This window comes from Anabrus simplex, chromosome 3, assembly GCF_040414725.1.
Source record: "Anabrus simplex isolate iqAnaSimp1 chromosome 3, ASM4041472v1, whole genome shotgun sequence".
Classification (NCBI taxonomy): Eukaryota; Metazoa; Arthropoda; class Insecta; order Orthoptera; family Tettigoniidae; genus Anabrus; species Anabrus simplex.
This window is the reverse complement of record NC_090267.1, coordinates 246125452-246152303: the sequence shown is the minus strand read 5'-3', so window position 1 is coordinate 246152303 and position 26852 is coordinate 246125452. Positions and strand designations below refer to the sequence as shown.

At 39.8% G+C, this 26852-nt stretch overlaps 1 protein-coding gene across 6 annotated transcripts in view; it reads left to right on the top strand.

The window, feature by feature from the left end:
• FucTA (glycoprotein 3-alpha-L-fucosyltransferase A) overlaps positions 1-12683 on the top strand; it is a 441455-nt gene extending 428772 nt beyond the window's left edge. For all 6 annotated transcript variants that reach the window (XM_067142956.2, XM_067142955.2, XM_067142954.2 and 3 more), the window contains one exon: positions 6583-12683. In XM_067142956.2, the coding sequence (XP_066999057.2) occupies positions 6583-6925 (343 nt within the window). In that variant the 3' untranslated portion in view covers positions 6926-12683. The remainder of the gene's footprint in view (positions 1-6582) is intronic.
• The last annotated feature ends 14169 nt before the right edge of the window (positions 12684-26852 follow it).

Here is a 26852-nt window from a genome sequence, read left to right as displayed (position 1 = left end):
AGGCAACACTGCAGCGAGGAGTTGATCACATAAAACAAGAAAACAGCAGAGTGAGCGGAAGCAGTACTGGGGGAGGGATAGTAGGAGAGGTTTACCGTGGATGGTACCAAAAAAGAAAATCAAAAAAGAACACCACGTTGCTAAAAATTTTTAGATGACCAAGTGTATTGGAAACAGCAGCTTTAACGAGAATACAGTACACATTAACAAAACAGATCCTCAAATATACTCTGGATATTGTAGGAAATTATCAAAGGGATAATTAAGCTAAAACCTACAGAATAAAATTGACCAATATATATATATATATATATATAATATGCACCTTGTTAAACAAGAAAATATAGTCCGAGAAAAATATCCCAGGCATTGGTTGCAAAGACAAAACAGCTCGGGTCCCCGTTTTAGAAAGGGGACTAACCCTCAGATAAGTTAGGACAAAAAATTTAAAAAAAAATCGTTACAATAGAATCACTGTGTCAGTGTGAATCTCGACCAAAACCAGTTTCACAAATATTACTATTTATATTTTGATTAGAGAGGTGTCACACACACAATCACCTCAGAAGATATTTCTAAATATTATTATCTGACCAAAATTCGAGGCAACAAGTACAGTTTTTACCATGAAGATCAAGAAAATATTTGGCCACAAAAAAAAACCCAAATACGCCTCCAGGGCGCCCTAATATAAAAAGCATACACACCTAATAAAAGAAAAAAGGGTAGGGTAAAAAGGAGGATCAGTACAATAAGGACAAGTGAGGATGAAAAGAAAGGAAACTCCGACTGCGTAATGCTGGAGAATGTCTGATCTGCCAATAGATTTTTTTAGAATCGTCTAAAGTTGTGAAAATTTTCTGTTTGACGATGTTTAGGCTCAGTCCACATCACCAAGTATTCAGCACTAAGAATCATTTAAACTTAATCAGTTTTGAAGGTGGCAATAAATTAAATTCAAAACCAAGGCCTTGAAAGTTTTCATAGCATGCCATCACTCAACATGCCGAAACAGGCCGAGTATTAAAGTTTCCAAAAACAAGTTTAGCAAATGATATGTTTAGCTCACCAAAGTCCTTTCAGAATAATTCCATCAGCTCGTAGGGAAGAAAATGGCGCAGCACACGGCAAAGCGTGCGAGGTCCGTAGTCCCTCCACACACACACACTATTTACAAAGGATGATGCCAGTCTGCCGAAGACGGGCCAAGCAGTCCAATATATACACGCCCGGAAGCGAAGACTAGTTCATTCGAGAGAAATCAAGTGACGTAGCAGATGACGTAGTAGGTGCGAGGCAGACAGAAAGACAGCGGTCAGTGTGTCGAGAAAAGTCGGAGGGTAACGACAGGTGAGCAAAGTAAGGTAATTCTGATGATAGGAAGAAGTATTGATAAGCAGAGCAGACAATAATAATAGCATTATAGTCTTGTAGAAACATAAACTTGTAGAGTATGTGGAGATGTACATGCGACGAAGTTTGCAGAAACTCGTAGAACGTCGATGGAGAGGTTATGGCAGTAGCACGTTACATTAGTTTAGACCTGGGTCAGGCGTAAAGGGAACATAAGAGTAGAAGTCGCAGACGCGCCTTTCCGTCGGCTCCTGCCAGAGTCATTCCGATCTTCGTGTTTGGAGCGTATAGTCACATCCAAATGAACAATCCTGATAAAGATTAAGTTATTGTGTTACTTAGTGGTATTACTTATTGAAGTGACCCGAAGCATTCGAAAAATCAAGACCTTAAACCAATGTCCGCTTAACTGAAAGACCCAGTTTGGTGTGACACGCTTTGTCAATCATTGGAGAAAGATTTAAAGTTATTTCCCTGATGTTCTTGCTAATGAGAGGTACAACAGACAGTATATTCAGCGTTTGTTCATTAAAAAGTGTAAAAATTAAACAGAAAATAGGGGATGCTCTGCTGAACATTTTGAGGTGGAGAACGTAGGGTCTCAGAAGCTAGCTTAAAAAATTGACTTAAACATATCTATTACTGTTTTCCGGATTATTTACAGATAATGCTTGCATGTATTATTTACCGCATATCGTCCACATTATGTATTAGACTCCAGTGGACACTTACAAGGACCCCCTGTGGGTGGGGGACGCAGACGGAGAATACACCCACGGTATCCCCTGCCTGTCGTAAGAGGCGACTAAAAAGGGCGACCAAGGGATGATTATATTAGAACCATGAAACTCCTTGTGATTAGTACCACCACGCAAGGAACACCATCGGTCGCTTTTTCTTGCGCGTAGTACCACTATGTTAGGTGCAAAATAGGTTTGTGATTAGTAGCAAACCAGAGCGCGACGGCTTTTGCAGTACCTGTGATTAGTAGCACTATATGAGCGGCGCTACGGAATGACGGAACCCATGGTTCTCGCTTGCTTATGATTAGTACCCACTATATGAGAATCACCACGGGATAGTACGAGTCCCTGTGGTTAGTACACTTCTGTGATGAACACCATAGGTTTGCGTTGCCTGTCAATGGCGCCGCAATGTGCGAAACACAGTGGGTCTGTAATACATGTGCGAATTTCATTACCTGTGAGTAGTACCATAAAGTGTGTAATACCGCGAGTCTACGCTACTCTTGAATAGTACCGCAACATGACAAATACCATGGTTCTACTTTTCTAGCGATAAATACCATTATGAGGGGCTGATGACCTGGATTTTGGACCAGTTTTGACTATAGGCATAATCGATTCAGCATCGTACTATAGAAGCAGTCCCTTGGTCAGTAATACTATTGTTTTGTGCCAGCTTCTGTGCATGTGAGGCACTGTGGGTCGGTTTCACTGATCGTTTTAAATTCATATCCATCCATCCATCCATCCATCCATCGTCCTCACGTTTTGAGTTGTGGTCAGTGGAGGATTTTGGGTTTTTAATTTGTCATTTCATTTCGTCTTATATCGTACCATTAGGGTCGATGACCTAGATGTTAGGCCCCTTTAAACAACAAGCATCAATCATCAGCACTTACATGGAATTAGTTGCCAAGATGTAGTCACCTGGGCTGTTATTCGAAACATACCAGGTATATTTAAAAAGGTGCAGCAGAATCATGTACGTCGATATCACGCTTGCACTGAGGATGGTGACCGTCATTTTAAGCAACTTTTGTGAGGTAAAAATGGCACATGAAATCAGGTTTGTCAGTGATTCGCTACTCTCCAGTAATAACTGTACATAATGAAAAAAATAATGTAAATAAATGCATATAAAACACTGGCGAAAACAGTAATTTATACCCACATCAAAGAAGCTAACAGAGAGCTGTCACTTGAGAAGGGTAAAAGTCAAGCGAGTACCTCGGTGACTGTATGTAACACAACTTGTCAGAGAAAGGAGGCCTCTCCGCGGGAGTTATGCCTACTGCTCACGGTAAAATATTTCGTAAAATTTGTTGTACAATTAATTTTATAAACAAGTTTTGTTGCTCACGGTAAAATTATTTTATAAAATCCGTGGAAATATCAGGATGGCCATCTATGAACTTACTTCTGAACTAAGATGTGTATGTGCTGCCATATATCGATAAACTTTTAAACCAAGAATCAGCTGTTCAACTTCCAATGTGTTTGAGAGTATGACTCCAACAAACAAAGCAAAACTTGCTGCTTTAGCTGCTATTATATGTTATACAGTGGTAAAAATTAAGAAAAGAAATGCCAGGTAATGCTGGACTCGGGACTGGATCAATAGAAAAGAAGGTAGAGGATTGCTGTCCTTGGTCGAAAATTAGTTGAGGTTAGAATACCAGTATTCATATAGGAATTCGGCGATTGTGTTTTTTGCCTCTCTTCTTGCATTTCTGCTGTGGTAAAGTGGCGTTTTAACTTCGTGCAAACAAGGATATTTCTGGTATTCGGCAGTAAAACACTAACAGCTTCTGTAGTCCACCCGGATCCTGCCATTTTAGAAAGAAGTGTTTGTTTACAATCGAGCTTCGCAATCTTCTCACGACGTAGCGCCAGCATCATTGTGATGTCAGCTTCACTGATTGGTTCGTTTCGTAAAATTAATTTTACGGAATAGAACATGACCTATTTTGTGAAAAGTTATCAAAGGTTTTATAAAACTTGAATTTCACAGTGAGCATCAGAAATTTTATAAAATTAAATTATTGTACAATAAATTTGACAGAAAATTTTACCGTGAGCAACAGGCATTAACATGCTGAAACGAATCAAAACACCTACAAGAAGTGATAACTGAAGCTGACATTTGCCATCCACCCGAAAGCCCTATGTGCAATGGAGTATGTCGCTAAACAGAAAAGGCTTGATCGAAGGCTCCCACACACCAGAGCGATCGTGGTGGCGGTGAACGCTTTCAGACAGGCAGCGATCTTGCGGGCAGCGTTCTACTCCGCGGTAGCGATCAGATGCTACTTGTCGAGTTTGCCCGCTGCCCGCGTCAACGTGTGTTGCCATGAACAATGAGTACAATGAGTACGACAACAGAGCAACTGATTGTTGATGTGAAATTACACAATGTATGATTTGTTTTGTCGCAACCTGATTATGAAAATACAAGAAAGATGATGACCACGTTCACATGTTAATGTTAGTTGATTGATGCTCCTATGTGGAGACATCAAAGTATTTCGTAAACTAAGTCATAGCATAATGCGATCCTGCATGTACAATGTCCAAAATATTTCGCAAATTATTTCAGTCAGAAAAAAATACAAGAACCAGTTTTACTGTCATTAACATAAGCAAGCAATTGTCATATGTCTCCAATTGCACAGAATGAAACAAATAATTACCTTGCTTGCTGCTCCTCATCATCAACTACCGCTGCCAGATGAGACAATTGATACATCGTTAACAATGTTGACCTTACACGATTTTTCAAACTGATCGCTCCCACAGCATTGTTTAGTGTGAAAAAGACGTGATCACCGCCGTGACCACCATTGCCATCGCGCCCGGCACCGCCACCGCGATCGTTCTGGTGTGGAGCCATGAAAAAGAGAAATTCAGAGAGAGAACTCTCAGAAACATGCTAGGCTCAATACTGGGAGATGGGGAATACCGGAAATGTCACAATTAAGAGCTCTACTACGAGGCAGGGAAGTTCTGACTGTTCAGAGAAAGGAGTGTAGCTTTCTATGGTCATGCGATAAGTTTGTCTCCCAACACAATGATTAATACCGTGATCACCTGACAAAACAAAAGTCCGTACACCTGACTGAAGGAGAGTAATACGGACGTAAAAGAACTAGGGCTGATAGACTTACAAATTAGGCAGGCTGTGAGAAAATGCTGAAAGGACAACTGTAGTTCTCAAGAAAAATCTCTGTAGAGGAAAGGTACCCGTGGTCAGAGGAAAAAAAAAAAAAAATACATCGGAAGAAGATGCGACTATACTGAGCTGTGAGCAAAGCCCAAGCGTAGGGTCATTCGAATGAAGAAATGCAAGTAAAATTTTTCTGGAAATAATCCAGTAAACAGTACAAATGACGCAAATCTCGAAGCCCATATTTCCTTAAACTGGCGTCTCAGACCCTGGATTCCCTACATCAAAATGTTCAGTAAAGCATCCACTGTCTCCTGTTTAATTTTTGCTCGTTTTTATTGAATCACTCTGTATAATTAGACAACTCATTATAAACACTTCCACGATGGTAAATGGCTATGATTTGATATGCTAAGACGCCAATGGAGGGAATCTTAAGTCGTGTGCGAACAGGACAAGATACGTGTAAAACTACGACAAAAACTAGGTTATGTCACTTATCCAGTTTGTGATCGTGGGATGACCGCAGAGTGAGTGGAACATGCTGTTACCGACTGCCCTCTGAGAAGGTCTCACAGGCCACTATGCATATTGCGTCCGTTGAAGTGCACAGTAAATGATTGAATTGATGGTCTAGATCTGGAGATGTAACTTCCTCAGAATTTGGGCCAAACTTTTAAATAGTGGTATTGAAACCTTCTTACCATTCTTCATCATATTTTAACTAAATAAATACATTTATTTCTGTTCCTTGCATACTATATACCAGTAGCGTAGCCAGGATCGATAGAGAGCGAAGGGGGGAGAGAGGGTTAAAGTTACAAAAATGATATACCGTAACATAACGAATGTGCTTGTGAGTGTGTGGCGTGCGTATGCATGGATGTCATAAGGACACTGATAGAAGTGAATTATGTTGAGACTGAGATAGTAGTACACTACAAAATCGTTCATTAAAATACAGAACGCGAACAAATTGATCAAGCTCAACATTTTTACAGATAATGGTATGTTCATATTACAATCTAAAATCCAACTTTCGAGGCTCCTTAGAAAATAGATTCAAGAGATCTGTTGCCTTTACAATTATGTCTCTGTAAATGTCCAAAAGAGCCAACATAATGAGTTGACTTTGACTTGTTTATAGTCAGTTTCCATTCATTTTCCTTCGTAAAACTTCCATTGGGAAGAGGGTTCTAACCGCAGTAGCCCCTCTCCCTTGGTTATGCCCCTGCTATGTGCAATGTCAAAGAATGTTGAGAACTCGACTTGCTACACCACTGTTTGTCAGCGGCTAACTGTCTCTACTTATTGTTCCAGGAGAAACGTTCTTCCGATTGTAATGGGGGCTCGACCCGAGGACTACGCCCGGAGCGCCCCGTATCGTTCCTATATCCATGTGGACGAGTTCGACTCGCCTAAAGAATTGGCAGCATACCTGCATCGACTGGATAGCGATGACGATCTCTACAACACCTACTTTCGGTGGAAGGGTACGGGCGAGTTCATTAACACCTACTTCTTCTGCCGAGTGTGTGCCATGCTGCACGACGACTTTCCTCTCAAGTCTTACCGGGACATCAACGACTGGTGGCGGGGACCTGGAACTTGCACCAGCGGCAGTTGGCGGAAGATGCCCAAGATGGCAGCACCTGGTGGCTAGAGTGTACCGTCGTGACCGTGCGGGTAAAGTGAAGTGCTTTGTGCATCTATCGTGCAGCGAGTTGAGATTGTCCGTTCACACAAAGGGAGAGCGGCAATATGGCCCTAAGTCATAAAACTGAGATCCTAACCTCAGTGTCTAGCACTAAATAGAGTTAGAGCGAGATTTATCACCTAGCAGTGAAAATAAACCATCACCAGCTGTTCTTCCAACTTACATAGGGGTTAAAGACTGCAATGGAGGCCACGAAACCGGTTATCTTAAGAGTCACAAACGGACAGTGACGTCATCAATCAGGAGAATTGAGAAACCTATTACTAATTTCCATGATTATTAAGGCGTGTAGCATTACGTTTAGCTACCGGTGTACCGCCTTCTGCCGTAGAAAGGATCTTCACCTAAACAAAAATGTGTGTGGAATATAGTGTACATCCATCCTCATTTTCTTGTACTATTACCTAAGTCGGTGACGGCTCTGATCACAAGCACGGCCAGCTCATTACTTGAGTTTTCTGCACTTCAAAGAGTGGTACGGAGAAAACGGGTTGGACTTTACGGAAATACCAATACTCGGGAGTAATTAACAACGCTGATCGTTTTGATATCGCATAGTTCCCCTATTACCTGAGATCTTTTCATTTCGAAAGTCAAAATAACTTTGTGTAAATACATTGTAATAATTCCCAATGTAAGATTAAGCTACTTCAAGTGCAGCAGGGTAATTTTCGGTTGCGTTCCAAGCTTCAGCCACATGGTGGCACTACAGACTACGAAGTTCCAACCATTATCACAGTTTTCTTAATTATCTGTCGAGGTACAAATATTTAATATTATATTGCCACTCACCATTCATTCACTCGGAAGTTCATTATGGAAGGTCTTTTGGCGTAACAACCCCAAAACCAGTCTGGGAATTAAATTCGTTGTTTACGACATTGAATAAATCTCGAGCATGTTCGGACACACCAATTTCAATGTACACATAATTCTTTTAGTCACACTTTTTGGGACCTGAGAGTATCAACGTTTGTGACATAAACTCTCGGAAGCTAAATAATATGGCCTATAATCAATCTTCCCAAACTGTTTTACCAGCAGAACCAGATATGAAAGATGTCAAAAGTTACAGTTTCAAGTCATCAAGGTAGAAACGTGGAACACATGAGTAGGTAATATAAGTTGGACACACTTTCTTAACCACAATTTTTTAGTCTTTAAATAACATTGAGTTGTACTCTCAATGTACGAGTAATTGAGGACAGAGTGCGATGTTATTTCCAATCTAGTCGCGTTTCTCTCTCTTCGGGTTTTTCAATATTTATCTAATGTTAAATTGTTTTATGGATTTATACCTAATTATCAAAAAAATTATAGACATTCATTGTGAAAATTCTTCACAAATGCAAGGATTTAATTTTGTATTAGGTTTCTAACATCGGTGAATTTTAATGGGCAGTTTTAAAAAGAATAGCAAATGAATGAATAACATTATTGTGGAAAACGTAATTAACAAAAACATTGTTGACACACCGCACATTCTTTTTTTCTTTTCTTTTTTCGCCTTCCATTCAAATTGATCTATGCGCGAATGTGTGCAGAAAGTGCAAATTATGTATTGACATACTCGAATTTTCGGGCACACACAGTGGTATTTGGTAAGCCACTTCCAAACACTCCCTTCCATTTTCACTGCCTTAAAGGAAGTTTACAGTGTTACTACAGTGGCCTGTACAATTTTCGTGCCCATCAAAGTAATATTTCCCAGGCAGAAAATTTAAATTGAAGAGAGCTGATGAAAATGTTTTTGAATATGAAAAAGAACACATTTCACCACAAGCAGCTTTGGGTTTTACTTTTTTCGGAGACGCCGAGGGGCCGAAATTTTGTCTCGCACGAGATTTCTACGTGCTGGTAACCCTGTGAAGCGAATCTGGCGTATTTGAGCACTTTAAAATAGCATCAGGCTAAGCCGAGATTGAACCCGCAACTCGGGCTCAGAAGGCGCCGCCTGACCCGTTCAGCTCGGTCCATTTTACGGTATTTTACTGGGAATGTATATAGGAAATTCATCGCTCTACAACGTTTTATGTTGACAAAGAAATGTGGTGCTCGAATTCATTAATATGATCCATTTACGGACATGGTGAAACCTTTCAGAATAGAAAATGGTCACTCGGTTTAATCTTGGTCTCACAAAGATTATTTTACTGTAGTTACGTGCAGGGCCATTTTTAAATGTAAATATACCGGAACTTGGCAGTCCAATTTCATAACACAAGAAGATGGAGATATGCCAGGCCATTGAAGCTCTCTCTCTCTTAATTTTGACAAATAGATATTGTATATATGAAATAGAACATCAAACATCAATGCAACCGTGAAAAAATAAATAAAATGCCTACATTTTTTTTACAACTTGAGTAATCACATTAGTGTTACCCTCTTTGAGTTTGTTCCTTACTCTTCATGACTGTTGTTAGTTGCTTAACTGTCAGAACTAGGAATTTATATTTGGTAAGGGTTGAATAACATGCAGAGTAAGCTCAACCGGTTCGATCAACATCAGTGTACTCGCGGCCTTTTGTAGAGAAGCTCTTGTTGGTACGATAATCACGTTCATCTCCTCACAGTCAGTATTACAAATAGAAATGTTGCCGATAGTGTTTATTAACTTAAATAATGCATCAGGAATTTTCTTCTCTGGCAGGAATATATGAAAATCTCTAACAACCTGTATTTCTGTATTTCCTACACAAACTCTCCACTTCAGTCTCGCCGAATGTATCATTCGTTTCAGCACCATCTGACCAACATTTTTGATACAAGAAATTCGTCAACTCTAGAATTTTCATCTATTCTGAATGCAGAAGGCTATTTTCTAGTGTTTGTTTCACGCAGTCGTATGAATGAAGGCTGAAAAGGTAGCCGAAACGTGTTGTGGACCCTTCAGGCTAAAATCAATCCCTGGTTATAAGACGTAAATAAACTGCAGGAACATAGAATAGCTTAATCTAGAAGTTATCTGCGAGCAGGAAAGCAGCTGGTGATGGATAAACGTTATAACGTGTACAACCTATCATTGGATAATGAAATGTTAACCCAGTCTTAGCTGGAAAATTATCTAAAGGGTAAAGCACAAACATATACCCTCATCCAGTGATTGTAGATAGTATTGTATCTAAGTTCCAGTCACCTTTCTAACTAGTGAATTCTGCCCTGGCAGCTATGGTATATTTTTAACAGAAAATAGCTTTGTCTTTCCACAAAATTTCATGGATAACGAAATACTACTTGTATGTTATCTTCTGTGAGGATTCGCTTTTTGATTTGAGAGAACTAGATTTTAAGTTTTCATATCTAATGCAAACAAAACATTTCAAAATTATTTACTCTTCATTTACTGTTCACAGTGCTAGTTAGAAGTAGCAGTCAGGCAGAAAGTTACATTTGCATCTCAAAATAAACAGTCATCCTAGAAAAGAACAAAGCTATCAAAATACAAAGGAATTCACTAGTTTTTAAGGCCAAATTTCAAGAAACTCACCAAAGACTTCTCTAATAGTCAACTTAGGATTACTTAGACACCGTCTCTAAAGACGTAACCGTATGAGTCTGTACAACACGAACTCGAGAAAACAGAATGAGCCGTCTTGCCAATACATTGTGTATTGTAACACTGGACACTCAACATTAGTTTTCTCGGTTAATGCAAAGCCATTTCTTGGTAAGTTAACAGTATTAACTAAAGAAGCAGCGCTGTGTCAGCGTGCGATGAAGACAAGTTATTTTAGTTCTAATTGCTGCCAGCAATGGTGCATCGCTCATCAAAATGTTATCAGTAGAGGAGATAAATTTTAAAATCAATCCATTCCGTAGCAAATAATTACGAATGAATGATAAAAAGTGATAGAGAGCAGTTTATGCTGATTTGCGCACCTATATTTTAATTATGTGATCATGTACAGCTCAACAGTGTGAGATGTTTGAAGGAAACTCTTAACAATGTGGATTGCATTACTAAATAATTGGTAAAATACATTACTGCTAAGTCAATATGTGATAATGCTATATTATAATGATGGTTGTGGTAACTATTTTATTTAGTGTGTGAAATTTGTGGTAAGCATGTAATACAAAATACACTGTCAGTGGATAGGACTGTTGTGAAATAAATCTCTCATTGAATTAAATTAAGCAAAGCCTGCGAAAGGCATTATTTGAAGCGAATATTTCCAAATATAAGGTAAAAGTGGGCAGAAAATAACCTTCAAAATTGCGACAAATAATATTAAATGGGATCAACACTGGGAAATGAAAACGAAACGCATTTCATTGTCTACATCCTATCGGCAAGCTAGAACATGGCAACATGAACAAAGATTAAGATAGATCGGATTATTATTATTATTATTATTATTATTATTATTATTATTATTATTATTATTATTATTACACTTTCCAGCAGTCAGTGTTCTGAATTGCAGTGGTCTTACTCTTGATTGCCTGACATTCAGATGAAACTTTAGCCTCAGAAATTACAACGAACATATTCGAATAATTCCGTCATAGGACAAATTCCTGTAGCTCGTAACTTCAGACGTCATCTTGACAAGGCTTCAAATCTGCACTCACAATAGCTCATCTATTAGCAGATTAGCAGATGTGTTGGTGGTTCTTTGTGGAGTACGTAACTTGACCCTGGCTGTGAAGCAAATAGGGGCTTGATGCATTAGAAATATGTCTCTATCAATTATAATTGCACGTAAGGTGGGTTGAAAAGGTATGAGACGATGAAGCTCTTATCAGCACATCCTCGCAGTTATCACAAAAATAATTTTAATATTTCCCATGTGATTCGTATCGCCATACAGGGAAAGACTGAAGGTCCCATGCGAAAAAGAATTCATAGCTTCAAACTCTGGGAGAAAACCTGGAATAGCGTGCTGCGGTTATCAACAAAGATATGATAATCAACGTTCACTGAACATTTTAATTGGTATATATAGTACTCGTAAAAAGTGTCGTCTATGATGGACATCAGTCCGATATTATAATAAAAATTATGTGAGAAATCACGAAAATTCATTTCTAAAGGGTGGGATCTGAAAATACTTTCCTCGATTGTGACGACTGCACAACATTCCAGACCCTCAAAATTGGACCAATATTGCCGCCTTTATAAAATGAACTGGAAAAAGTAGTAACAAGTAAACAGCATTGTTGTGAACGAATAATGTAAAGACTGAACTTACGTTCCTTCTACCACCGTTTCAAGAAAACAATGATCTCGGTTTTAAATTTTGAACAATATTTTTTATACTTGTATTCTTTCACAGCCCATATTATAAGACAAATTAATATTTTACGTGTAAAAGACATGTTCTGTAACATTTTGTTGACACAATAAGAATTATATTGAAAGTGATTCAATGAGAGCAAGATGTTTCACAACTTTACCCACTGGAGCGATATTAAAGTGTGTAAAAATTATCTTCATTAAACGTCTTCATTCCACAAATATCCATGACGTTAAGTGTTTCCAGTTCCTTCAGGGGCTATGTATTTAACTTATAAATATGTAGTCTGATTGTTTTTTAGTTCTTTTGTCGTATGAATGCGAACTACTGTACATATTTCTTTGATGTGTGAATGTTGAATTGTTAAACTGTTATTTCTTCAACTATCGAGAGTAAGATTTGATGTTGTTATTGTTTTGTTATTTTAAAAGAGTAAATAAATAATAAACATTTTGATCTCGCGTCCAGTGTGAAAAACTTATTGACTTCTCCTTCCTAAGAAAATTGTGTTATTTACATTGTCAGGTTGTGTATATTACCTTTCTGACCAGTCATTGCCGTATAGGAGTGAGGTGCGAAGCGAGAGGGCCAGTTCATACACTTACATCAAAGCACTATTACTGATAAAACATTGTACATCTGTGCTGAAAGTTTTATTGTCTGTATAGGCTATGAATAGGGCTGAGAAGATGAGGAAAAATGCTTTTTCTTCAAATGTCCGAAGACGAGGCCCAACATAATAAATGTTCATTCTGAATCATTGTATAGGCCAGAAAATGGTGAGTTTTATTTGTCCTTTTTTTTTTTTTTTTTTTTTTTTGGCGTTTTTGGATTATTGGTCCTTTTTCAGCCTTTTCTTAGGTTTTGGCGGGGGGTTTTCAACTTCTTTCGACTACGTTTTTACAGTCCATTCTCAATTCGAATCACCATTAATGCATCGTCACCTCTTTAACACATTTTCTCTAATAAATACATATCTTTGAACTATACCTGAAAAGATTGATAAAGAACTGAAATGAAAAAATAAAAGTAGTCATAAAAACAAAAGCTGCATGTACCATTTCAACCACATACCAGCCCTCCTACCATTCTTAAATTTCTGGCAGTACCGGGAACCGAACCCGGGCCCCCGAGGACGGCAGCTAATAACACTAACCGTTACGCTACGGAGACGAACAAATTACTTATTTAATGTGTAGTTATTCACTAATAGTAAACTCGAGCTGCAGATTCTCTCTAGATAAATTCTGGAGCTCTCGTTATATTGCTACACACAATTCACTATTGTTCCGTGAAAAACAAAGGTGGAAAATTATGAAAGAATTTTTGTCATTTTAGGCAGTTTATAGCTTTTCAACTTTCGAGGCCTAGTTATGAATAATACCTATGTATTTGATTTGGTTTATATTTATACACACTTATATTGTCATTACTTATCATCATCATCATCATCATCATCTGTTTACCCTCCAGGTTCGGCTTTTCCCTCGGACTCAGCGAGGGATCCAACCTCTACCGCCTGTCATTACTTATTATAATTATAATTTCGTGTGGCTATTTCTAGCAAAGTGCAGCCCTTGTAAGGCAGACCTTCCGATGCAGGTGGGTGGCACCTGCCATGTGTAGGGAACTGCGTGTTATTGTGGTGGAGGATAGTTTTATGTGTGGTGTGTGAGTTGCATGTATGAAGGGGACAGCACAAACACCCATTTGAATTAACCAATGAAGGTTCAAATCCCCGACCCGGTCGGGAATTCAACCCGGGACCCTCTGAATCGAAAGCCAGTACGCTGGTCATTCAGCCAACGAGTCGGACAAGAATCTCGTATCCTCATCCCGAGGTGGTGCAGCTCTTTTCAGGCACATCCCCCAATGAAGGTGAGCTGCATGTACCATTTCAACCACATACCAGCCCTTCCGCCATTCTTACATTTCTGGCAGTACCGGGAACCGAACCCGGGCCCCCAAGGACGGCAGCTAAATAATACTAACCGTTACGCTACGAAGACGAACAAATTACTTATTTAATGTGTAGTTATTCACTAATAGTAAACTCGAGCTGCAGATTCTCTGTAGATAAATTCTGGAGCTCTCGTTATATTGTTCCGTGAAAACATGACTGTATAGTTCGCGCTGAGGAACAGGCTGCATCACTTTGTTTATATCAAGTAATTCATCTGGCCGCCACCGGTAATCCTTCATCAGACGCCTGATAGTAATAAAGACTATACTGTTTTCTGCAACCATCGCAGCTGATCACGATAACTCACGTCCGCGCCCCATGACAAGGTTTAGAGGATGCACTGCTTAGACACTCAATATCTTGACTGTAGTTCTCTCGAGAAATAATGATAATCGTATGGTCTCGGCTACCGTGTGCACACACTTTTATTTTACGCCGTATAGACTGCCTACGTAATAATTTCGACATTCCTTTTCACTTTACCATATAGCAGAGGAACTTATCTCTGTAGGGCGATCTGTGGATGAGTTTTTAATTAATTTTATCAGGTAAACACCTAATTGTCGGTGGAGATATTTTATTTATGCAAACATCGTACGACATAAAGTGGTAACGGGACTTTTCTTTGCCCTTCAAAAATCCGACTACCTCTATTGGGCTCGAACTTGCAATCTTGAAATAGAGGTCGACACTCTACCATTTATATAATAATGTTATTGAATTTACGCCCCATTAACCGGGAAAACACCCACAGCCTGTTTCCAGTCATTTGACCGGGTCAGGAATAGAAAGAATGAAGCCCCATCTAGCTGCGGGTATAGGAATTGTGCCGGCTGCCGAAGCCTGTCACACTCCTCTGGGGCAATGATTAATGACTGACAGAAGAAATGTTAATAGAGAATGTTGCTGGAAGGAAAGTTGACAGGGGAAAACCAGAGTACCGGTCCCGTCCCCGCTTTGTCCAGCACTAATCTCACAGGGAGTGATCGGGATTTGAACCACGGAACCCACCGGTGAGAGGCTGGCGCCTGAGCCACGGAGGCTCCCCACATTATCTACTTTACGATTTCCAGAGACACTGAGGGGTCAGAAAATGTGTGCAGCGGGAGTTCTTTTTACTCACCAGTTAATCTATCTACACAAGAATGACGTACTTGAGCACCTTCAAACATCACCTGACTGAGCACGAATCGAAACCGCCACCGTAAGCTTGCGCGATAGCATCCGACATTGAATGATATAATCGAATATCAAGATTATAGTGTGGATCGGTGATGGTGTGTTCTGTCTCACATGTAGCCCTACAAAACGAGATTGGTTTCTTTAACTTTCGCCATACATTAACAGTATATACACCTACTCGTTACTATAACACCTCTGCTCCATTCAATAATAAACAACGTGCAACCGGAGCGTTTACTAACTTTACTAATGCTCTGCGTTGAGCGAAGTCATAATGCCAACAAATATCCTCCTCCCCCCCTCCCCCCCCCCCCATATCTCTCTGCACAGTGCTCAAACACAGATCTAGTGAGTCGTAGAAAGACGTCTTTGCGTCTAATGTGAAACTGTAGCCGGAGTAGTAAGAGTAGGCCGTCCCGCTGCACAGGTAAAGCGAAGAGCTTGCCGATATATCGGGAGTTGACACTGAAAACTTGTTCCGAATTCTCCGTTACTTTAGGGCGCCAATTCACTCAGCTGTATGTATCATAAGCATGCAGCACATGATTCTAGATTGCGCAGGTACTGATAATCGCATTTATTTGACCCCTAAAACAGCAGTCACTTTCTCAATTAGAAGAGGCAAACTTCATCGTTCCGAGTCTATAATTTGTCGCCTGGTGTTCAGCATTAACCTCTACATGAAAGACAAGACGGCATAAGCGCATCTATAGCATCAAGATCGACCTTGGGTTCGACCAATTGCATGTCTGTTTCTCCTATTTTGCACGTGCCTATAGACAAAGACACTGTTGGTCATTCTGCAAGTTTTACGTGTTTGAAACAAGATGCGGAGACCTTGAGAACAAGTGAAGAACGACATTATTAGAGATAACACTGAAGCTGTGACAGGAAATATTCGAAAGAACAAATAAAACACGGGTACGCTAAATAAGCAAACGCGATAGCGTCCCTAGTGGTAAAGAAGAATGGCTTGGAGTGAGCAGTTAGTTAATGCGTCCAACGTAATGACTCTGCTTTAAATCTAAATGTTTATTGGACGATAAGTAATAACGTGCTCATATTTAGCGCTCATTTATGTCTACCAAAAGAAAGTCATGGGGCTGGTATATTTTCACGGTTCAAGAAAATAAACTGCGATATTATATTTATTCCCGGTGTGTTAGTTTCGAAAGAAGAAATATATAGCGCACGATTGGCCAGTTGATGAACATAGAGATTTTCCAAGGCAGTCAAGCATCGACTAGTGGCTCTTCTACTTTTCAGGCTGTATTTAAAGCTTAAACTAAATTCTGTTCTTCATTTTATTTTTTATTTTATTGTAAGTAAGTAGACCTAGTTCTAATTGTATTAACAAAGCAAAAGAAAGCATAATTCAAGGGAGTGTCAACATTCACTATTTTTAAACGAGGCTACTTCTTTTAGGTTTCGAAAGCGTTTATGTATAAATGTTAAGTTTTTAAATCTGTCAAAAGTAATACAAGGATAACAAAACTCTAAAAATACGTAAAACAGAAAACATATAAATGAATTTTCTAATGTATTTTATAAATAATAAAATGTTTCGTTTGCAAGGTCTTTAATATAGAAGAATAAAACCTAAAAAGTTTTGAGAGACTGAAAAACTTGAAGGTTAAATACTCAATTTTTAAATTTAAAAACTTTTGGTCTGTTTTCGAAGAGCCCCTAAATTGGGTTTTTTTATTATCATTGCAAATTAACAAGTTGTTTTACGGTAGGTTAACAGAAAATGTGTTCATTCAAAGAAACGGCTACATCTCCTGCTTTGAGAGTGAAATGTTTACAAAGCGTTGTGGTTCGCACACCCGCGCAATGAGGGCTTCATTTAGACTCGATAGTTGTTACGATATTCTCGAGATATTGGCTCTTGGCCTCGAGATTCTTGAGCAACAAGAATTCCCATCCCTCATCTCGATGCTGGTAGCCAAAATCTCTAGAATATTCTAACATATTTCGGGTCAAAGCTAGTAGTGTTCCACATTTTCCGCGCGTGTGTAAATCGCAACGTGCTGTAAACGTATTTTCGGTTAACCTGTCGTGACACGTGCAGGTCATAATTTTTTTAGAATTTATTGACTTAATATTAGTAAAGAAGTTCTAAAAAACGGTATTATTATCTTGTTTTATTTGGGAAAAAAAATTAATACTGTAGTGCAAAGCCCAGTTTAGGAACTCTTCAAAAACAAGAGAACTAATATTTAATATTTTCAGTGAAAAAAAACATTGAGTATTATTATTTCGAATTTCGCTTTTTATTTCTTTTTCTTCAAAACGTTGTATTTAACTGTAAAATTAGAACTACTTTCTCAAAAAAGGGAATAAAGAACTACTAAACGTACTTGCTACAAGCGCAGCATGAAATTTAGAAAAGTTATTAGTTGATGCTTGCTCTCTTGAAATACCTCATGGTTCCTCAAATAGTGAATAATGTCTGATGTACTTTTGTTTTCGAAATTAACACACCGGGAACAAATATTTCCTTGTGTTTAATGTCCTGGGACTTTTGTGAAACACACCTTTTATCTTTATCTTTTTTAAACAAAAATGTGCACTAAAGATACATTCAATTGTGAGCAGAAAGGCACAGATCTTTCCCACGTACAATAAGTCGAAGGCATAGGCTTAAATGAAATGACTCGACTCCTCTATCCGCCTTGGGGGTTGACTGGTGTAAATCAAGTATCCTACGAACTTCCTCCCTGCTTGCGTATACGTCCTTGCTATTCGCTGTAAATGGACCACCAAATATACGCTTGACGAAGACAATCTCAGTGTATCTCATGTGACTTCAGAAAAGTTCTTAGTCTTCTAGAGAGGCTCATGAGATGTGGCCCTTTTGCAAGGCATCGAGAAGTTCTCAAGCTTCCCGAGGCATGCGCTCTCGCTTCGTTTTTCTATATGTAGCCAGTTAGGATAAGAAATAGGAAAGAGGCGCCTTAATGTAACCTGTCCAGAAAGTTTCGGAATTTATTTATGTATGTGCTGTTTGTTTGTTTGTTTGTTTGTTTGTTTCAGGAACTGAGCCTCTTCAAGAACAGTATTGCTTATCCTTTCAGTTTCTACAGACATAGAGGCGCCAGGATGTCGGAATTTTGACCCTTTCCAGCGTGCCCGAGGTCAATCACAGTGGGTTGTCGTATTTAAACACACTCAAATGCCACTGGGACTGCCAAACCGATGGGGTAATGGCGTCCTCGATTCACTTGAAAAGACATGCCCTGTCCGGAAGTCGAAAAATACACATAAGTTTTCCCCTTCTGGGGAGGCAACACATAAAATGAGTCTTCAACATGTATGTGAGGCATCTAGTTTCAAAACCATACAAATCCAACACATGAATTTTAAAGTGGCCTGGTTAGGTTTCAAAACCTGATCAGTTCAAACAGTTTTCGAATAAATGGGCCGGGTCTCCTCGCTGTGGTCTACGTAACTGACCGGTCAGTCATGAACTCGTGGTTTGCCGTTTGTCGAAAGTATTTCACGTACAGTTTTTAGGTTCGCTTAGCTGATTGGAGACAGTCCCAACGGCAGATGTAATCCTGTACGTCTTACCTACAGTGCGACGTGTACATACATACAATTATCACTTACTTCTATTTGAAAGGATCGACTAAATCCCAGACAATCTGGGCTGCCAAAAGGATAAAGTTCCACGTTATACCAGACGGAAAATGCGTGTGCGCCCTTTAGAATTCCCGTCACGCTCATGGCTGGCAGTGGACCAGCAGGTGGCCTTGAAGTCCTGGCGTGTGCTTTGACCAATCAGAATGCTACATTTTTCTTTAATAATTTAAAAATATACGGCAAGAACCGTCGAGGCTCTGGGCTTCATATACCACCTTGGCAGGTTCGATCCTGGCCCAGTCCGGTGTTATTTGAAGGTGTTCAAGTACGCCAGCCTCGTGTCGGTAGATTTACTGGCACGTAAAGGAACTCCTACGGGACTAAATTTCGGCACCTGGCATCTCCGAAAACCGTAAAAGTAGTTAGTGGGACGTAAAGCAAATAAAAATTAATTAATCTTGAATAAATAATTTTCTAATTTAGCTAAATGATCATACATCAGTGTTATAAATATTCTGTGACATATGTCTACACAACACTTGTCTGCATTTTCTAAAATAACTAGAAAGATAGACATGTCTGATTTTGAAAGTAGACACCTCAAATAGATGTCGCGTAGATCACGACCATATCAAGGCTACCAACTTGTGGGTTTGCCTTGCAGTGAGAAGTTTCGCAACGGCAAAGCAGATAAGCAGCAGCAGTCGGAGCAGATCCAGCAGAAGCTGATTTATGCTCTGGTTTATCCCATGCTTCATAATATTATTTATACTCCATACAACGACGCTGCTACGTCTGAAGCAGTTAAAATCGAGTATTGTCTGAAGATGCTTTCCTTTTGTCCTATCTCTAGTGTTCACTGTGCGTCAGAATGACGAATACAACAGTAACTGTGCATGATCGCATTCGTATAGTGACATTGATGCAAAAGGGGATGCGGCAGACTGATGTTGCTGCTATCGTTCACGTGAATTAAAGTGGAGTTTCCCGGATATGGAATAAGTACAGAGTAACCCATTCTGTCGCAGACCGACGCATGAGGGGTAGGTCAAGAGGAACAACACGAGAAGATCAGTAGGCCTATGTACGGTTAACGGCTCGGAGATATCCCTTTCGTGGAGCGGAGCGAGTAATACCGATGAGTAATCCGGTTGAAGTGGTAAAGTGCACCACCGATCCGCTTCGCTCACAACTGCAAGTACTCGCCGAGGACCAGGCATCTGGCGCAAGACACATGTTTAAGTGTACTCTACCTGCATTCTGTGCTCGTCAAATTTGCCTCTATATTTCCTCCGCTTGCTGTGTTTTTTAGATAATGCAAAGTATATTATATAATAATTGTAGTTTGATATTTAATCCCATTTTAGATAGTATTGATGTTTTTAAAGTATTTAAAAGAATTTAAAGACTTTTTTTTATGAAATTTGCACAACAAATGCCACGAAAGCCGTCCGATGCACGGCAATTCTTTGATATTACTGATAATTAAAAAATCAGCGTTTACGCGACGGGTGATGGCAACACAGTGCTGAAAAGAGCAGGTCGGCTTCTCCAGCAGAAAACAACATTTCTGTATTCAGTAAAAGTTGTAAGAAAATGGGATTGAGTAGAAGGGTGGAATACTTTTATTTTGTCTTACCAAAAGTAGGAAATGTCACAATATGAAGATAAAGCTGAAATTCGAGGAAAAATACCAAGGGAGATGTTCAATAAATTTCCAAATTATTTGCAATTATTTAAGAAAAGACTAGGTAAAAAAAGAGATGGGGAATCTGCCAACTGGGCAACTGCCCTAAATACAAATCAGTGGTGAATGAGGCTTGAATGAAACCGTTCAATTTGTACTCTCACGCCGGTCCCATGGCGTATCCGGTGAACCTCTATATCATGTCCGAGAAGTTTGATTTCATTACAATTGTGCCTTTAATACTTCTTTCAGACCAGTTCTTCTCTGTTCAATTTCTAATGGCTTAAAAGTGTTGAATTTTGGTTATTACCTTAACACTTTCTATTTTTGTCTTCCTACCGCATGTTTTTCAACTATGTTATAGTTTTTCCCGAAAGTTTAGGGAATAACGATGTTTATAACTGTTAATTAACATTGGAAAACAAGTACTCTCTTTGTCACAAACTAGGAGTTTCTACGACAATTGTTACTCTTACTAGAACATGTTATAGTTTTTAAGCAACCTAAAAATTTTGATATTTTGTTAATAAAATGCAAAATAACTGAATAACTGTGATAGAATTTTCATTTATTGCTGGATTGTTTCTTACGTATCAGTGCAATTTTGAATAGTGCAAAATGGTAAAACGTAAATCTCTTTCTATAAGTGATAAACTACAAATTCTCCGTAATTATAAGGAAAAATACTACAATGATTCAGAAGGATTTCTCTGAATCTATTGGTATCCCTTCCTCCAACTTAAGAACATTAATAAAACATAGGGACGCTATAACTGATGCAGGGAAGGACAGTTGCAAACGTAAAAGGTGAAGCCTGGAAAATATGAAGACGTTGAGGAAATTTTTATTGAAAGGATCCACCAATCCCGTGAGGTTTCATTCCCATCAAGTGGCCCAATCATACTAGAAACAGCACGAGAAATAGCAGGTAAATTAAATACAGACTTTAGTTCTTCGAGTAGTTGGGTTGATAGATTCAAACAAAAACATAGCATAGTATATCGTCAAGTCGGTGGTAAATCAGAGTCAGTTAGGGACATTTATGTAAAGGACTGGTAAAGTGTAGTGCTACGTAGACTCATTAAAAATTATGCGCCGCGTGATGTGTTTAACGCAGATGAATGTAGCATATCTGGTCTAGAAAGCGAAGAACAGCGACCGAGAGGATCTATCGTGCTGACCACACGGCACCTCGTAATTTGTAGGCCTTCGGGCTGAGCAGTGGTCCCTTGGTAGGCCATGGCCCTTCGGGGCTATTGAGTCATGGGGTTTGGTTTCGTTTTGGTTTGAATGTGGCTTATTCTCCAAGCTAATGCCCGACAAGTAATATGTATTCAAAGGGAAGAAATGTAACGGTGGGAAATTAAGCAAAGGAAGGGTAACTGTGACTGTTGTATTGTACATTAGCAAGGATTAAATTATTCTTTAAAAACTATGTCGCAAACGTCCGAGCATTTTCTGACTGTTGCTAGACAAGGGAGGGGGAAATCACGGAATAATTTGTATGGTTATAATCAGTGGTTTAGTTGGACCGGAACGGGCCGGAACGCCGTTCCAGAAAATATTTTGCCGCTATAGAATGACGTAACATTTTTACACTCAGTAAGAATATCTTATATCTATACATAGCGCTGAAACGTCATGGGTGTACAATGAGATCCACGCCGAAAAGAGAAATAGGCTGTTGGTTGCAAGATCAAGCTTACTTATTTTCATAAGCAGCGTTGGACCCCCTGTGCATATATTTAACCCACAACCATATGTCAAGTCATGGCTACGAAAGGGGAAACGTTCAGCTGATGAAACAACTTGTCGGAAAAATAAGGCCGCTGATTTTGACACCTAATACGAGTCCATTTGGAAATTGCTGAATTAATAAGGTGAGTTCCTGTAAATATTTTGTTCCAACTACATCACTGGTTATAATCATCCCTCCAAAACCGTTTGACATGTGAAATGAGGGTGCATTTTACAGACTCAGCCGACAGTGATCTCTCTAACATTTAAACGTTCGAAAAATAACTTTCAGTTTAAAACCATAACAAAACACGGGTATCTTGCTAGTAATAAAAGTAGGAATACAAACAAATAAACCTAATTGTTGCCCAGCCAGATGGCCTACAAATTCCGGCATCCCCTATCATGAGGCTAAGTGAACTTTGCCCCAGCCCTCAGTCCAGAATTAGGGTGCATTCCATTTGCGCAAAACTAACCGTGGGATACCGTGATATAACCGAAAATCTCAAGTTACAGTACCGCAAGTGAATGTGACAAATTAATCACACACTGAAAGTGACTACAAGGCTCTAATCAATATCATATATCATATATCAATGGCATATATCAATCGTTCGTAAAAAGGAAGATTGAGTCTGTCATAAATTAATCAAGCCGTCTTTTAATTTCTGAATTTACGAACACGCCCATATGGTATTGGTGTGGCAGCACTGATGAACAGTATTACGAACACAGCCTATATCAGGGATCCCGAACCTATGACACGCGAACACGACCTCTGTGGCACGTCACACAACACACTAACATATTTTAATGATTTTTCATGTAATAACTAGATAAAAAATCAAGTAACAGCATTTTTGTTTATAAATGCTATTTCTTCGGGGCGTGTAGAGATCTTTTGCCCCTACTTTCACCATGTGATATGAACCTGCGTGTAATTGGAATGGAGGAAGTGTAGAGTGTTGAATGTGAGGAAAGGAACGTTAAGGACGACACAAACACCCAGTCCCCAGGCCAGGGATATTAATCAATTACAATTAAAAACTCCTGGCCCAGCCGGGAATCGAGCCCGGGGCCGCCGGGTGACAGGCGCGTGCGTTGCCCCCTACACCGAGGGGCTGGACAGCAACATAGCATATTTTAACATTACGCTTTAATAAAAAAAAAGTATGGCACAATTAATTCCATGGACAAATTTTTTAAATATTTTATTAGGTTGAAGCAAAAATTTATCTTATTCTTAAATTGTACCTGTTTTTGAAATGTAATTTTCATGTTGGCAAAATAAAATTATGAAATATTCACTCCAATGGATTTATATTTTTTTAAATTGACATTTGTTGTAACAACATTTGGTCATCCTCCATGTACAATGAAAACTCACAACACAGATCCAAACAAATAGTCAATGCAAAGTACTCAAACACCGGCAACAATGCGATGACCACTACAGTAAGTCATAGTCTAATATCAGCGGTTGTCAAAAAGTCCATCACAGCATTGAGGGAACTGTTTTCCCCTTGCAACACCAATGCAGCGCTGGTCGGGAACGGCACTTATAGATGACATAGTTCAGATAGAAAGTGGCTTAGAGAAGTATCACAAAGGCCATACTTAGACAAAATATGGTTGAGTTCGCCATCCTCCGCATACTGACATCGACAGCATGCTGAATCCGAAACTCGTATGCGATGTAGATGTGAAGGGAATGATCCATGACTTCTTTACCACTTCAACCGGATTACTCATCGGTATTACTCGCTTACTGAAGAGAACTGGTATACTAAAACTGATATCCAGTGAGAGAGCCGTAGGGTATCCCCATTAAGCATGTTCTTTTGCAAAAGTGAATATACTGAGATTGCCGAATGTTCCTCTCCCACGGCGGAAGCAATTGCTGGTATTCTAACCACCACTGAAGTCATGTTTTCACCATCCTTTCCACAGTCTTCACCACACACGAGGACAGAGAAATTGCTCTGTAAGAAGGGGTGTCACTAGGGCCCTAGCCAGGCTTCAGAATAGCGATGAAAATTTTAGTAATCCAGTCCAAATCCACGTATCCACATGTTAAAAATGTCCAGTAATAGAACATACGCTGAGCGAGGGAGACGGAATAACGTGGAGTACTGGATGTAGTCCTTACCAGGGGCAGTATTAGGTTTTAACGCTAGTTGGAGTTCCATATAAGTAAATGGCCGTAATAGAAAATGATTGCGATCCCAGCTGGGTGAAAGTCGCCAACCGGGATATTGCGGTACAGTCGGTGGAGCAATATGAACATGATAAGTCTCGATGCAATCGGATGGAAATTAAGAACGTGGAGAGCTACTCCCTACCGTACCCCTTTAAAATACTTACTTTATTCCAGATAGTAGTAAGCGGGGTTTCTTTGCTAATTTCTTCACAGTATCTTTGCCAACTGGACAACTTTATTTCGTTTTAAAAATATTTTGACCTGTGCGTTGATACGTTGATAATTAGAATAATTTTACTCAGTATGAAAGACTTCGATGTTGTATATTGTATGTTTCGGAAAAGAAAAAGGCTGTTTCACTGGGATACTAACCGAAACTGTAGCATTTATGGTATGTATTAAATATTCAGTCCGCCTCTGTGGTGTAATGGTTAGTGTGATTAGCTGCCACCCCCGGAGGTCCGGGTTCGATTCCCGGCTCTGCCACGAAATTTGAAAAGTGGCACGAGGGCTGGAACGGGGTCCACTCAGCCTCGGGAGGTCAACTGAGTAGAGGTGGGTTCGATTCCCACCTCAGCCATCCTGGAAGTGGTTTTCCGTGGTTTCCCACTTCTCCTCCAGGCGAATGCCGGGATGGTACCTAACTTAAGGCCACGGCCGCTTCCTTCCCTCTTCCTTGCCTATCCCTTCCAATCTTCCCATCCCTCCACAAGGCCCCTGTTCAGCATAGCAGGTGAGGCCGCCTGGGCGAGGTACTGGTCATTCTCCCCAGTTGTATCCCCTACCAAGAGTCTGCAGCTCTAGGACACTGCCCTTGAGGCGGTAGAGGTGGGATCCCTCGCTGAGTCCGAGGGAAAAGCCTAGAGGGTAAACAGATGATGATGATGATGATTAAATATTCAAATTTTTAAGTGGGTCGGTTGGGAGAGTTTCAGTACGAAGTTTGGAGTCTATTTTCCCGCTGAAGGCAATCCAATTTGCTCGTTTGGTGTTCCATTTTGTGGTGGAGTAGAAGATTGTGGGTGAGGCGTAGCTATTTTCTAAATGAATCTCGATAGGAAGATGGTCAGATCCCAGGGATTATCGGCGTGCTTCCCAGGTGAGTTTGGTAGCAATTGCCGAAGGTCGATGTCCAGGCCTAGATATAAGGATAGGACTACCGTCGTTGGATATGAGCAGGTGGTAGTCGTCCATTATATATCGAAGGGCTATTCCCGCATGGTCTGTAAAAGCACTATCTGCGTCCAGGTCCCCACATAATGTATGTAGGTTCCAGTTGGTTGCATAAACTGCCCCATTCTCCTGGTTGAATTATAACACGTGATGGACAATAGATAGATATTATTGTAGATGCCGCCGTGGGGAGGAAGATACGAGCCGCTACCACTTTGAATGAAAGAACTCCGGGAAAAGTAAAGGATATTGCACTGTGACTAATATTGCTGTCTATTAACAGGCCACTGTCTCCATGTCCATCATCTCTGCCTGAACGCAGAACACGATATCCAAGAAACATAACTGGTATATCAGCGCGAAACCAAATCTCAGATAATGCTGCCAAGTTGGTGTGCCGATCATGTAATTCGTTTTGAAGACTATGTTTGTGAACTAGCGCTGATTGGCTATTCGGCTGCAATATTTTTAATTTAAAAGCTTCCATGAATGTTTTGTGTTATCATCCCGCGAAGTTCGGATGCCGAAGGGATACCAAGATTTGATAGAAGAATACCGTGTAGAAGCTGAGTAACTAGGTTAAGGATACCAATTTACTCATTTGGGACAAATATTTCAGGGTCCCTACGGGAATCAACATCTATATCATAATCGAAACAGACTTTCAACGTATTAGGTCGTGTTACGTACATGTAGTACGTGTTGAAGAGATGTTAAGTACAAAACAAAAATGGCCAGCCGGACACCAGTGGGATCCGAACCCACAACCTCCCGATTTCGCGTCGGTTGCTCTACCAATTGAGCTATGGTGGCCTAGGCCATCTTTGTTCTGTTTGAAAGGATCTGAGCTACAGGTCTGGCACTGCTGCTAGCACACTGTAGAGTGCGTTTAAGTCGCCCGTTGTGGGGCATGTTCTGTACTTAACATCTCTTCAACACGTACTACATGTACGTAACACGACCTAATACGTTGAAAGTCTGTTTCGATTACAATGCGGTCGTGAAAATTCAATATTCATCTATATCATAGTTTAAGGATGCCAGTAATAAGGAATTCTGATGAGGTAAGTGGTGGTTGCGAAAAGCTGCCAGGCAAGGGACTT